The sequence below is a fragment of the Pipra filicauda genome, unplaced genomic scaffold (assembly GCF_003945595.2).
Source record: "Pipra filicauda isolate LSUMZ 115617 unplaced genomic scaffold, ASM394559v2 scaffold200_size1382263_pilon, whole genome shotgun sequence".
Lineage (NCBI taxonomy): Eukaryota > Metazoa > Chordata > Aves > Passeriformes > Pipridae > Pipra > Pipra filicauda.
This window is the reverse complement of record NW_024104311.1, coordinates 677919-692065: the sequence shown is the minus strand read 5'-3', so window position 1 is coordinate 692065 and position 14147 is coordinate 677919. Positions and strand designations below refer to the sequence as shown.

At 42.1% G+C, this 14147-nt stretch overlaps 2 protein-coding genes across 6 annotated transcripts; one reads left to right on the top strand and one right to left on the bottom strand.

Annotated features, from left to right (window-relative positions):
* Positions 1-2546: 2546 nt before the first annotated feature.
* Positions 2547-5229, bottom strand: LOC113984989 (translation initiation factor IF-2-like). 3 transcript variants are annotated; one of them, XR_005563351.1, is made up of 2 exons: positions 5075-5229; positions 2547-2831 (listed from the first exon to the last, which is right to left on the bottom strand). XR_005563351.1 is itself a non-coding variant. In XM_039380773.1 (2 exons), exons 1-2 carry the CDS (start codon positions 4751-4753, stop codon positions 2825-2827), a joined length of 288 nt encoding a protein of 95 aa, XP_039236707.1. In that variant the 5' UTR covers positions 4754-4789; the 3' UTR covers positions 2547-2824. The 3 variants fall into 3 exon arrangements, 1 of the variants encoding a protein (XP_039236707.1); XR_003539693.2 differs by lacking the exon at positions 5075-5229 and adding an exon at positions 3402-4143; XM_039380773.1 differs by lacking the exon at positions 5075-5229 and adding an exon at positions 4473-4789.
* TMEM14A (transmembrane protein 14A) lies at positions 4438-13968 on the top strand. 3 transcript variants are annotated; one of them, XM_027715491.2, is made up of 5 exons: positions 4438-4693; positions 5900-5985; positions 7655-7756; positions 12042-12129; positions 13114-13968. In XM_027715491.2, the coding sequence occupies exons 2-5, from the start codon at positions 5910-5912 to the stop codon at positions 13151-13153; spliced, it is 306 nt and encodes a 101-aa protein (XP_027571292.1). In that variant the 5' UTR covers positions 4438-4693; positions 5900-5909; the 3' UTR covers positions 13154-13968. The 3 variants fall into 3 exon arrangements, with proteins under 3 accessions (XP_027571292.1, XP_027571291.1, XP_027571290.1); XM_027715490.2 differs by lacking the exon at positions 4438-4693 and adding an exon at positions 4781-5082; XM_027715489.2 differs by lacking the exon at positions 4438-4693 and adding an exon at positions 5206-5329.
* The last annotated feature ends 179 nt before the right edge of the window (positions 13969-14147 follow it).

Genomic DNA, 14147 nt, shown 5'->3' with positions numbered 1-14147 from the left:
AATCACTCGCTCTTAACACCAGCTACAGCCTTTTGACTATGCCTGATGGGCAGAAACAGTTTTACATATGCTCTCCCAAATCACTGCATATCACAACCCAATTCTTGCATTTAGTTCCTATTAATCTCTTCATTATTACATGTAGCTAGAATTTAATTCCTCTGGAGACCTCACGCTAAAATTGTGGATATTGTCAGTTCCCAAGGCCCACAGTAAGGTTTCTGTGGCCATGTAACTTTTTCAGTGTTCGCTGGACTCAGTGTCTGGGAAGATTCCTGAGATACCACTGACCAGCCATAATTCTGAGTTGCATTTCACTGAATTTACCAAGAATTTCAGACAGTGCCATACCATAATGCTTTCTTGCATTTCAGGCAAAGTTCCCTGACAAGTCAAAGAAAATGCACAGCTCCAGGTAATCTCACCCTTTTTTGCAGATGCCTGCAGAGGCTCTCCCCAGCCTCCCACCCAGTCATGCAATCACAGCTCTTCCTTTGTGCCCTGACGCTTTGTAGGCCCTCCTGAATTAGCTAATTGAAACAAATGACTGATTGAATGAATTCAGCAGAAAGTGATGCATTTTTTTGCCTGGTTATGTTTTTGCTGGGCTACTGAGTTGACTCAGTCGATGAAGACTGGGAGAGAAGGAGTAAAACTCAACAATTACTGCACAAAATAAGGGACTGAAAAGTAAAACTGGAAATCAAGAGGCCCTTTTGGCAGCAGTGAGCTTTTAAATTTGAGCACTATCTCCCGTGAAATCACTGCCCAAGGACCCATCTCTTTTTCCTTTGCAGGCTTTGCAGTCCCTGTTCATATGTTTAGTTCATATAAAAGGTCTTAGTTTATGTGACTGCCTGTCAGAATACTTTATGGTTATTATAAAAAGCAGTATCTCCGCCTTTTACTATTTGATTGATGATTCTGGATCCAAGCTTTCATAATAAATATTCAAGCAAGTGACACCTCAGGACTGCAGGGTAATGACTCACACAGTCAGTCCAACAGGTTGTACATCGCTCTCCTTAGCCTTTGAAAACAACCTTCTGTTACTTTAACACCACTGTCCTTCTCGTTGCTTCTCTACCCATGTGTGTGCAGATACAAAAGCTTGCAGAATTTAACAGTCACTTTTTCGTACTGGAACATAACAACTGACTTCTTCCTTAATGAACTACAGATTATTAAACCTGAGGCCTCTGAATCTGCATTTTAGAAACTATATTTTGTCTCCTCTTCCTTTTCCACAGTCAAACCCAATGAAGATAACAATCCTTGCAGTTAAATCTTCTGGAACTACAGCTGTCTCAGGGTGCTTAGCTGCTCCTTTTCCCTACCCTCAGGATCTTTTCTTCTGTGTCTGCGATTTCAGAGACACCCTCCCGTTTCACATTATGTTCTGGGATAGCAGTTAGCACTAACTCCTAACTGGAGCTTACAACTCTGAGTAGCCTTTAGCGTTAATAAAGGAAGACTAACAAAAAAAACCAGACAGCTTACAGCAGAGAGAGGTCTTTTATATGTTTCACTCTGCCAACGTCCTGTCCAATCACAGGTAGCCTCAGCAAAAATGTCTCAGGGGAGGGAGATGGGCTGCGTTACAACTCCCTTAGAGGCTTCTTATTCTAGACACAATATAAGCAAAGCAAGGCACAAGCTCAGCCTTTCTCAGGAGAGAGTGCATACATTCAGATGTGAATGTAGGTGGGGCTAACACAAGGTCACACATGATCAACATAGGTGGAAATTTCTGGAGACTGGGCTGTGCCTCCACTTAACATTTTTAGCCTTTTTCCCTTCAGGTCACATTTTCATGAAGATGAAAAAACATATCCCTGAAACTTAAGCAATTTGCTTGCCAAATTTGAAAGCTGTTTTTGCAAAGCAGAGATGCTAGAGGCTGTTCAGTGAAATGCTTATGTTTATAATGGACAAAACTGTGTATTCTCCCCTAAATTCATCCTTGTAGTTGGCTCGATTGTTGCAAATGGAACTTTCCAAAACCAAAGCAAACAAATCATAATACAAAACAAAATAACCAAAACAAACTAAAACAAAACAGCTGGAAGCAGACACCCAACAGGGAAATTTCAGCTCAGATTGGCAGTTATAAGCAAACGAAAACTAGACTAGAAAGCACATAGCAACAGTAACACTAGCTTTGCTGCTAGCTCTGTTATATTTCCCTGTTAGGACTGAGGGGTTTGATTTGTCATGCTACCAACAAACTAATTTAATGAATTCTCCTACAGTTAAAATCGTCCCACCTGTGTTGTTAAATACAGCAACCATTTCACATCAGAGAATAGTTAAGTAACAGCTTATGGAGAACAGTACCAAATATTTTCGTAATTGAAAATGGAAGAGAACAAGCAGCATATAATTATGTGAATTCCAATTTAGCTCAGACTTCAGGGTTATCCAGTCTGCTTAAGTGAGAGTATCATTGAATCAGTAACCACAGCTGGTCACTATCCTAGAGGTGCCAAAAGACACTGTATTTCTTCTGCTTTGGAACTCTCTCAAATAGAGTTGCATGGTTCTACTCCATTTAATCCACTATTTATTTTACTGTGCTTTTTAAGAGCCGCAAGTCTCGGAATACTTCATAAAGAAATACAAGATTGCTGGATTTCAGCTTATGAATCCACTTTCTGTTTGCATTTTGGAGCTGTCCTGCCCTCAAGTGTCCTGTATTTGTTTTCCAGAGTTGCTTTACCTTCAGTGTTCCTTCCCACAAACACGAGTCAGATGAGAACAGTTCTGTTTTCCACCAAGCAGACAGACTTGGAAGCTCACGTGCAGTGGGTTTGTATCAGAGCAGTTAAACACTAACAGGAAAAAAACAAATGGAACGTTAGGAGTGGAAATTAAATGCATTAACTCTAATGAGAACACTAATTTGCTTTCCAGCTAGCTCTTTGGAGCGGAAAACTCCCACACCTTTAAGCAAAGAAACCTAAAGGAAACACAGGATTTTGGCAGAGATTTTCAAATGACCCCTGAAGAAGGCAGGTATCCAAGTCCCATCACAAGGCATTGTAAGTCTCTCCCTGTTGTGGCCATGTTTATGCTCAGTCTGTTTGTGGGAACAAGGGAAGTGTGGGGCATGTCACAGATAGGCACCCCTGAATTACTGCTGAAGAACACGTCCTGCAGTGGTCAAGAATGGCTCACTCGAGAGAAAGCTAAAGAAACACTGCAGAGAGTGACAAAATATGGACAAAAATAGCTTGTAGTGGAACAGGTCCAGCAAACAGGGTTAGCAGACAAGAAGTCAGGGTGTTAAAAAAACTACGTCAAGCAGTTTCATAAACTAGCTACGTGTATAGTATCAGGGGCTGTGCCTGCTGTTTCCCCTGATAAACACGTACCAGCATTCAGCCTATGTGCCTGCTCACCTGACTTCATGCAGACAGCCCTCAGAGTTTCAAAAGATGCAGGTGAGGAGAGAGAGAGGAACCTGTGATGGTCAGAGGGGTGCCTGGCACAGCAGTGAGTGCTCATCACTGGGTCACAGGGTGTCTGTGATGTGCTGCAGGCAGCACACCCTCACCCTGGTCTCCATGGGATGGGTGCCCTTTGGAGACAAGCAGCTCTGCAGATATAACTCTTCCATCCCAAACATCCATCATGAGTTCTTCCATCCCAAACATGGCAAGGGGTGGGGTTGGGCTTCAAAGAGTAAAATAAGCCTCAGATCTTTCCACTGCCTGAAGGGCTGGATCAGGAGTCTCAACAGACAGGAGATGCCCCCCATGAGCTGGGCACTGCTGCAGAGGAGCCTCGACAATCACAGTGCGCAGCCACACTGCCCTGTGCCAGCACAGGCCCATCTCACAGAATCATAGAATTGTTAGGGTTGGAAGGGACCTCTGGAATTCATCTAGTCCAAGGCAAGGTCACCTAGAGCAGGTGACACAGGAATGTGTTCAGGTGGGCTTCGAATGTCTCCAAAAAGGGAGACTCCACAACCTTCCCGGCAGCCTGTTCCAGTGCTCTGCCACCCTCAATGTAAATAAGTTCTTCCTCAATATTGAGCTGAAACTTCTTGTGTTTTAGTTTATTGCTATTTAGTTTATTGCAATTGTTCCTTGTCCTGTTGCTGGGCACCACCGAGAACAGTCTGGCACCATCCTCTTGGCACCCACCTTTGAGATATTTATATGCATTAGTGAGATCCCCTCTGTTTTCTCTTCTCTAGATCAAACAGGCCCAGCTCCAGCAGCCTCTCCTCATAAGAGAGATGCTCCAGACCCCTCATCATCTTCGTGGCCTCCGCTGGACCCTCTCCTTGTCTTTCTTGTACTAAGGAGCCCAGAACTCCTGATGCAGCCTCACTAGGGCTGAGTAGAGGGCGAGGATCACTTCCCTCGACCTGCTGGCCTCGCTCTTCCCAATGCACCCGAGGATACCATTTGCTTCCCGGCCGCAAGGGCACACTGCCGGCTCACAGACAACTTTTCACCCACCACTCGTCTCCCCGCGGCCCGGCCTCGCCAAGCGCCACCAGCCTCCGCTCCGCCAGCGGCGCTGCGGGCGGGCCGGGCCGCGGCGGCGCCGCCATAACGGCGGCAGGGCCTCCCGAGGGCCCGAGCCGGGGCTGGGCCAGCCAGACGGGACCGCGGCGCCACACGGTGCCCGCCGGGCGCGGGAGGCGGGGCTGGGGCAGGTCGGAGGGCGGCGGGACGAGGTACGGCGGGCGGCGGGGAGGATGAGCCTCGGCGGGGGCGGCCGAGGGCGAGCGGGGCATCGGCCTTGTCCCGGGGTCTCCACCGCGGAGAGCGGGAGAGCGAGCGCGGGGTCGGGCGGGAGATGGAGGGCCCCGGCCGCGCTCCGCCGAGGGCCGTATGCCCAGGCCCCGAAGGCCGGGCTGTGAGCCTGGCCCCTGCCGCGTCAGACCCCGTTCTCGGGGTCGCCGTGGTCCCCGAATCCAGCTTTTGCCCTGAGGGGGTTACAGCCGGCGGGGAGGGGGCTCGTTGCGAGTTGCTCGCTTTAATATTAAAGGCTGGACATGAAATGCTGAGTGTGCACTCTTTGCTGCCACCCTTTAACGCTGTGATCAAGGACACACCTGCTCAGGTATAAAGAAAGATGCGCTTAATTAAGCGTAGACTTTATCTGGGAGAAGGGGGGGAAAGATGCGCGTCAGACTGGTGGGAGAGGCCGTGGCGCTGCGGGGGCTGTCGGGCTGCAGTGCCCTGCCCGGCACTGCCACTGCTGCCTTCGCGCCGCTCAGCCGGAGGAGTCGGGACCGACGTCACAGGAGAAACTTAAATGCTTTATGGAGGACAGGAGCCTAACTTCCGACAGTCGTCAAAATGGAAAGGTGAAACAAAAGGGGCATAGACACAGAAAGGATAAAGCTACTGTACATATAGCTTCCCAAAACAGCCTAAGTTTCTGCCTGGAAACTTTGGGTAGACCGTGAAAATTCCTGGGTTTGCCTAGTGTTGCAGGGTCTATGACGTCCTGCTTGAAATGCACCAGGTGCAGTGTGCCTGAAAGGGCACTGAGCTGTGCACTCAGAAGACCTATATGTATCCATAGTGTGTGCCCAGATCGACCATGTGGCACAAGTGCAACAAAACCGATGCTTTGGATGATGTCAAGCTTTTTGCTTCCATACATTTATTTTTGACTGGGAAAAATGCATGCCACACACATCCCAAAAAATGCCCTAATGGAAATACCCGGATAGTGGGGTGTAAGGAAGGGCAGCAGTTAGTGAAAAAATGGTACAATAGCCAACAGACATACCTTCTGAATGTTTTGGCATAGTAGTCAAACACGACTTAGAAGAATGTGGTGTTATTTAGAAACCTTTCAGTAATGATTTCTTTTCTACCAGGAGGAAGGAATTTGTTTGCCTTCAGTTGGCATGTGTTTTCTCTTCCAGATTTGGGACCATGGCTATTGACTGGATTGGTTTTGCATATGCTTCGTTGCTGGCTTTTGGAGGTATTGTAGGATACACTCGTAAAGGTAAATATTGAGGCAGCAGGATTTGGAAATGAAGCGTTTGAATTTCCTCTATGCAATGTGAGACATGAAAGTTTTGCTGTAATTAACACAACTGCATGTTAAATCCATCCTGCACTGCTGTAAATGCACTGAGTCTCACAAGATGTTCTTGGGTCAGCTTAAGCATTTAAGTGGTGACTGATGAGTTTGTTTTCAGGGCAAAGAGGGGCTGTCATGTTACCTTTGACCTTTGGTGTGTTTTGGGCCTTCTCATTTCCTGTAACTATTCCTGTGTTGAGCACAGTAGATGATCTTTGATTACAACTTATTTTCTACAGAGACATCCAGGCTTGATTCTGACATTCCCAGAAAAACACTGGAAAGGACCGCTTTTACTTGCATACTCTGATTTGGTGGTTAATTCTCTCGTACTGTTAGAACTGTGTCTTTTCACTCTAAGATAAGGAGGCCGGTTTTACTATAAAGCGCATTTTCGGTATTTCAGTGATTTTTGGAGTCCCCCAGGTGGCAGCGCCGTGCCCGAGCCCAGCACCCGGCAGAGGTCGCAGCGGTACCGAGGACGGGCAGGCAGGAGCTCCGGGCTGGTCCCGTCAGCTCTCCCAGAAAGTTCCTTCCAGCAGCGCAGCGCTCTCCTTCCCTGTGGCCATTATTCATCCCGATTCTTGCGATTTAGAGTCACTGTTTCCCTTCGTAGCGTGCACATGCTTTGCTCTTAGAGACATGGCTTCACTCTGAAACCATTTGCTGTATTTTTGTGTTTACACCCAGCTGCACTCACTAACTATCCCATTCACCTGTTTTCTTCACTCTTGGTTGGCCTTGTGACAGATTATTTTTTTATTGGTGGTGATTTCCATTTTCCTGCAAAGTCTTGATTAAAAATATTCAAAATAACAGAATTGGGAGCTAAGTGACACCTGGGGGTCTGGATTCTTTATTTACAAACATTTTGGGATCAGCTTAATCCAAATAATGCCTGCTGATTCTATGCTTTTATCATATGGTACCAAGACAAATGTGTGCTCAGAAATCTAAATATATTACTGAAACTCTGGGATTTATGAACCCCTTTTGCAATAACACTGAAAGAAGATGTCATGTTACTTTTGGAAGCTCTATTTTCATCCTCACTGCCATCTAATTGGGTTTTTATTTATTAAATGTGATGTTGGGGTTACCATTTTATTGTCCAGGACTGATGTCAGACTGAAAGGCCTTATGATGTTGGACATGTGTTGTCCAATTTACTCTTTATATATATTGACACATTTCTACCATTTTTGGAGGCTCCCAAGTGCTGTAAGATATAGTTAAAATGAACAGATAGTTCAGATAAATTACAAAAATCCTTCTAAAGGTATGTATGATAGAGATAATAGCTAAATTTAGGTTTGTGCTTCAAGTATTATTTTTCCCAAATCGCAAGTATTACTGGATCCTGATCATCTTATTCTAACTTAGTTGACTTTGCCTGTACTACCACACAGGAGAATGACCCAGTTACAGAAGTAATACTCTCTATTCACAGTGGGTGAGCTAGCTGGACTGTGGCAAAATCAGTTCTTTTTTCAAAATATTTGGATAATACTGTATAGAGAGAGAACTGCTGTATAAAGATTGAGCTTAAAGACATTGTATTGAGAAATAACACTTGAATGGTTTCTTGCAGGTAGCAAAATCTCTTTAGCTGCTGGCCTCACCTTTGGTTCTGTGGCTGGTTATGGAGCTTACTGCGTAACATGTGATCCGAGAAATGTGAAGATATCATTGTGTAAGTGTTTTACTACAGTAAACAAACAAACCAACAAGCAGTATCCTGAACTGCATGTAAAATTCTCTCTTTAGTGAATTTTGAGTATTGCTTTGGTTTAAATATTGAGTTTTAAATAGAGTTTGACACTTCAACTTAGCTTGCAAAATTCAAGACTTGAACCGTTTTCAAGGTAAGGCAGATCATTTACGCAGAGCCAGCAGGTGTGTACCACCTGGCAGCACCTCCTTTTATTAGATGGTTACCTAACATTGCACATATTGTGAAATCCAGCTGAGAAACATGGGATAGTACTGCAATTGAATCATTAGCTTTACAGATTAGAAAGTAATTTCAGCAGTAAAGTAGGTGTGGGATCCAGTCTTGCATAATGTAACGTATCCTCAGCCCCCAGTGAAACAAATACTTTGATTTAGTGTTTTTCCTTTGCTGCAAGAAAGACAGAATACAAACTATGCAATAATTGTCATGTTAGCTACTTTGCCATGAAACCCTCATGGACGCAAGAAACTACAATCCCTAAAGGGGACATTAACCTTGCACAAGTAATTTGCAATAAGAGCAATTGGGAGCTTGTTGCACTCATCGTTTTAGCAAAGGTGGCTTGGGCTGTGGTTTCACATGCAGAAATGCATTTAAAATTTATTTAATCCAGCTTGTGTGAGTACACAATTGTTTTTTCTGAACTTAGAACTTATGGTATCTTGTTCATACTGGCTTTGTGCTTTAAACCAATCACAGTTATAAAAATTTCCATTTCAAAAAAATGTTGAGTAGCATTGTTAGCAAATTGTTCCCACCGAGTTCTTTAGTAAAGGTGATAATGGTGTATCTGATCTGCTCCTAGATGACCTAAAATTGGATTTTCGGTTTTGCCACCATGACCTGGCCCAGATTAAGTTATGCCACTCTTAAAAAAAAAAATAAATTTTTTTGAATGAGGACATAGCCTGAAGTATGTGTAAATTTGTAATCATTCAGTGTGAGATGCTTTTAACTAGCATATGGAATTGTACTTTTATGGGTCAATTAAATCACTAATTTAGATACAGAAATTGTGGAAAAGGAGACTAATTAAAACTTATTAAATTTTGCCTGTTTCCCAATTCCTTGGTTTTGAAAGGACTAATACAAAATTTCCATTAATGTGCTTGTGAACATCAGATATACTGAAATAGTCGGTGTTCTGCATTTCATGTAGCTGTAGGCATGTGAGGACTTTCTCTCAACTGAAGAAATGTATATTTTTATTTAGTAGAAATTATGGCAGATAGAGTTCACTACACCTGCCTTAGAAAGTTTTTTTTCTGTAGAGCAAAAGGAAAAAAGACTTTTTAAAACAGTCTTAGTTTAGAATGTTTACAGAGAGATCATGTTCTAATTGCATAAAACCTAAACATATATTTAACCTTGGCTATGAATGGGTGCCCTCTTCAGTATCCACTTGTGCTGAATGTAACAAAGAAGGTTGTCATTTTGCCTCAGGTGAGTTAGGAAGTGTTTGTACAAAGTACTCTGCCAGGACCAACCATTCAGGCTGCTCTTAATCTCTTCCAGCCTGGTGTATCTCAGTCTTCTGGCTGCTAGATACATAGATATCTGAAATGAATGAAGAACTCAGTAGGAAAACTTCAGAGGAAAGAAAAATTAGACACATTCCCATACCTTAACAACCTTTGGTGGTTACTCTATATGATAGTTTCAGAATAGTACGGGCTTTCTGTAATAAATGTGCATTGCTTCTGTAGAAAATCAGAATGCTTTCACTTATGCCTAACCTGCCAAAGTGTGAAAAGCAGAGCACAAATGAAAGATGGAAATTAAGTGCATGGATTAAAGTGACCACTCTGAACTTAGAAAGCAGTACAGTAAATTACAATGTAAAATGAAGCAAGTACCCAAACTTTTAAAAGGTTAGTAAATCTAAAAGAAAAACCCATAATTATCTATAGTATTTATCACCTAGGCAAGAGTCTCATACAGTAATGTAGGTAATGTTTTAGTACAAGACTTTGAAAGTAGGGTTCTTGTAACTTGTCCTACATACAAAGAGTATGTAGCATATGGATACCTCAGGCAAATTCTCTTAGTTGTTCTGTAAATTATTATTTCAGGCATTTTCCTACTCACCTTGAAATTAGCTCTGTGCTTTCTTGAATACTTCAATGCAATTTTATGTGTTTGAAGCAGGTGTGGAAAGTCAGACTTCAGTATGCAAAGAGCGCTGGTATGCAAGTGTGCTATGCATAGTGCAAGTTGATTCTGCTCTGAATATGATTCACTGAATTGAATTTGTTGTGATTTACTGAATTTCTTTGACTGATTTAAGGTGAAACTGAATGTACAGCACTTTAGAAAATCAGGTCAAAAAGTTGAACATCTTAAAAAGTCAATGGCACATGTGAAAAGCCAGATAGTAGCAACTGGAAAAAAATAACATTGCAGAGTGAACATGCTTTGTAGTTTGTAATAAAATGTAAAAATACTCAGAGTTCTGGCAAGACAACTACTGTGGAATAGTCCGCTCTTCAGACATTCCTGAGCGGATCAAGGCTATGGGACTAGAAAATAAGAGCAATGGATAATGGAACGTAATAGGGTTTTTTTTGCAGGGTATCTTTAATGAATGCACAAAGCTGGTAGAATTCTGCAAGATACTTGTAACTGTCAGAGCTTGTTTTATAATGCTGGAGAGAGTTTAAAACTAATTTTTGGCACCTGTTAACACAGGACTGTTCACAGGAATAGACAGTGGAGTTTGAAGAGAATTAGCCAGATGGTTTTTAACTGCTCCATAAAAAGAAGAGATTTGTGTAACTGGCGTTACTTTGGCTGCAAGAGTGATAAAGTCCAGCTGCCCATGAGAAGTCCTGCCTCTCTGCCCACTTCTAGGAAGCATTTCAGGTGACAGTTGTTTGATGAAGCCAGCTATCTTTGCAATTTTATGTATTCTCTGCATTGCCAGCCAGTCAAAGGAGGTGATTGTCCCGCTCTGCTCTGCTCTTGCGCAGTCTCACCTTTAGTACTGCATGCAGTTTTGGGCACCATAATATAAAAAGACATTAAGCTATTAGAGAGCATCTAAAGGAGAGCAGCGAAGATGGTGAAGGGGCCTTGAGGGGAAGCTGTGTGAGGAGCAGCTGAGGTCACTTGGTTTGTTCAGTCTGGAGGACACTGAAGAGAGACCTCATTGCAGTCTACAACTTCCTGGTGAGGGGCTGCCACTGATCTTTTCTCTGTGGTGCTAGTGACAGGACTCAAGGAAACAGCATGAAGCTGAGTTGGGGGAGGTTTAGGTTGGATATCAGGAAAAGGTTCTTCACCCAGAGGGTGGTTGGACACTGGAACAAGCTCCCCAGGGAAGTGGTCACAGCACCAAGCCTGTCTGAGTTGAAGATGTGTGTCGACAATACTCTAAGGCGCATGGTGTGACTCTTGGGGTGTCCTATGCAGGGCCAGTAGGTGGACTCAGTGATCCTGATGGGTCCCTTCCAACTCAACATATTCTATGATTCTCTGATTCTCATTTATGTAGTGCTCTGCAGCCATAGTTCGAGATGAAATCCCCCTGCCTGATGAGTTCACTGCTGCCTCCATTTTTAGGTAAAACTATTCCAGAAAGAAGATGCAATTTCTTTCATGATGTTTGTTTTCTGCTGCTTGTGCTGCATTTGTTCCCTCTTGGGCTGCCCACCTCTTGTCACAGACATGGATCTTGTAACAAAAGGATACAAGTGAACTTGTGGTCATGATGAAGAAGATGTTGATAGCCATATTCTGTAGCAAAAACAAGTGGCAAACCTTCCAAGGCTCAACAAATAAAGAGCTAATATTCTAAAAATAAAACAGAAAAGAAGTTGATCGAACTACCTCCTTGAATAGTTAGAAAACAACTACAGTGATCTGGGGTGGTGGGATTTATGAGACACTATTCCTGTAATTCAGCATACATGTTACTGTTACTACAAAGATTCTTCCTCCTTTATTTGTATCCCTATGAATGTAGTAACAGGGGGAGTAGAATTCACTGTCTGACAAACTTACTTAGTATCCATGGAATAAGATTTAGCATTCTGCTGCACATAGAAACCTTATTTGTAGCTGAAAGAAATCATAGTGGTGTATTTTGGAAAAGCAAGAATGTTTTTACAGACCCTATATCTGATCTAATTTTATTAAATTGCAGTTCATAGCAAAACAGCATTGACCTTTGATAACTCTCCATGTTCCTGAATGGTCCACTGGGAGAAGTGAGAGCATTAATATATTGAATTGTCTTTTACAGTTTCATCTTTTCTTTTGACCATTATAATGGGAATGAGGTTCAAGAGGTCCAAGAAACTAATGCCAGCCGGACTAGTAGCAGGCCTGAGGTAAATACTGAGGATCTTAATGTAAAGATTTTGCTGACTTTCAAATAGTTGCCATTTGACACCTGATTCAAAGCCATATCAGTGGTAGTCACTATCATTTAGCAACTACACAGCTTAAGTGAAATTAGTTTGGAGGTCACAGTCCTGTTTATAGTGAACAGCTTTTTCATCTCACTAGCCAGATACAGCTGATAAGAAGTGACTTCTGCAGCACAGAAAGGAGAGGTCTGCAATTAAATATTAATGTCTATTGATAAGGCTCTTAGAAGAACCTGGATAAGCCTCAGGGGTTTTGAATACATATCCATATATTTAGTCTAATTTCACACAGTCATCTTAAAAAAGTGCCAAGACTTTGGTTTAGAAGTGCTGCATTCAAAACTACAGGAAGCACAGCACCATTGAAAACCACAACATTTTTGACCTGACCTAAGGACTTTGGTCAGTATTTCTGCAAATTATGATGTTTCTAACCATTCCAACTGCTTTATTGCTGCTATTGGACATTCTGGAAAATGTCATTTTCTGTATGTCTTATTTTGGAATTAAATTATGGAGTAAATAAAAACTTTTTTTTCCCAATGAGTCTGTAACTCAAAACATTTTTCAGCTATAAGTCAGAATCTCTACCTTCTGAAGAAATAATAACTGTTGCTTCATTGTTACCAGATTTAATATAGCACCATTCTGTTTTACTCCAGGATTTTTATACAGGGAGATAAAAATCAGATGCAAATTGTCAAGATGCATAATTTAAGAATCAGGACTTACACCAGAAAACATTGTCCATTGTGGATCACTTTTCCAGCCTAGGTGGGCTGTGTGTTTCAACAGACACTGAGTGTGTAGATTTAGACACTTCAAAAGATTGCTTAATAAGGCTCTAAGCATCAGTTATTTATGAATGCCCTGTTATTTAATGATGACTTTCACTGGTTTTGTTCATGCACAGCCATAATTATATTTTTTTGGGTTTTTTTGCAGTCTTTTGATGATTTTGAGGCTTGTTTTTATGCTGCTGTAGCAGAATTTAGCAACTCAAGACATGAGTATGACTGCCGTGCCCACCGAACAAACAGACATGCTCTCCATATTTTAAAACAAGTCTGAACACCAATCTTACATTGCATTTATCTTTTCTGTAAAAGATCTGTACCTGTTATTTGATTGACATGGGCTGATATTTTGCAAGCTTTTTTTAAAAACTAAAACAAATGTTTTGTTGATATATTTTGATCTACTTCCATTAAGCAGTCTGTAAACTCAAGGAATCTTTCTCTGTAAGTTTGATCTCTTTTCAGGGTGCTGAGCACCCCAGGAAATTGAATTAGTCTTGCACTGTATCTCTGAGAGAAGAATATATATAAATACATCTTTATGCTAAAAAGGTATCTTGTATTGAAGCATAATTTTGTAGTTTGTCTATTAAATAATCAGTTCTAAATCAATAAAGTCTCGGGCCTGTACTGTGTTGCACTAGAAAACCCTAACCCTTCCTTTCAAACACTTCTTATTCCACTGAGTCCAAATCTAAAACCTGTTATCAATGTAAAATGTAAAATGTTCGAAACTTCTCAAGTTTTTATGCAGCTGAGTGAGACTGTTCAATGAAGAGCCTAGTGATCTGCTTTGTACTCTAGTGGTTTAAAACATATATCATGCTGTAAATTGCCACTGACATGAACCACAACTGAGGAATGTTTGCCATCCTGCAGAAAGAGGTTCCAAACTCTCATTACTCTTGAACAGGTTTGCTGTTCCAGTCTTATCAGTCATAAACTATTCAGGATTAAAGTTGCTTTGTTTTACATACAAAATAAATATTTCCTGGGTCTCAAAGCTTGGCCAAGACTGTCTTCTGGTGTAGAGGAAGTGTACAGCCAAACCATTAGTAAATTGAGTACGGGTGAGTGCAATATTGAAGACAGAAATTTTGCTTCATTTCTTTCATCAAAGCTTGCTTATGAAGGCTATCGTGTATCAGATCTCAGTGCACAAATCCACTAGGGGAATACCAA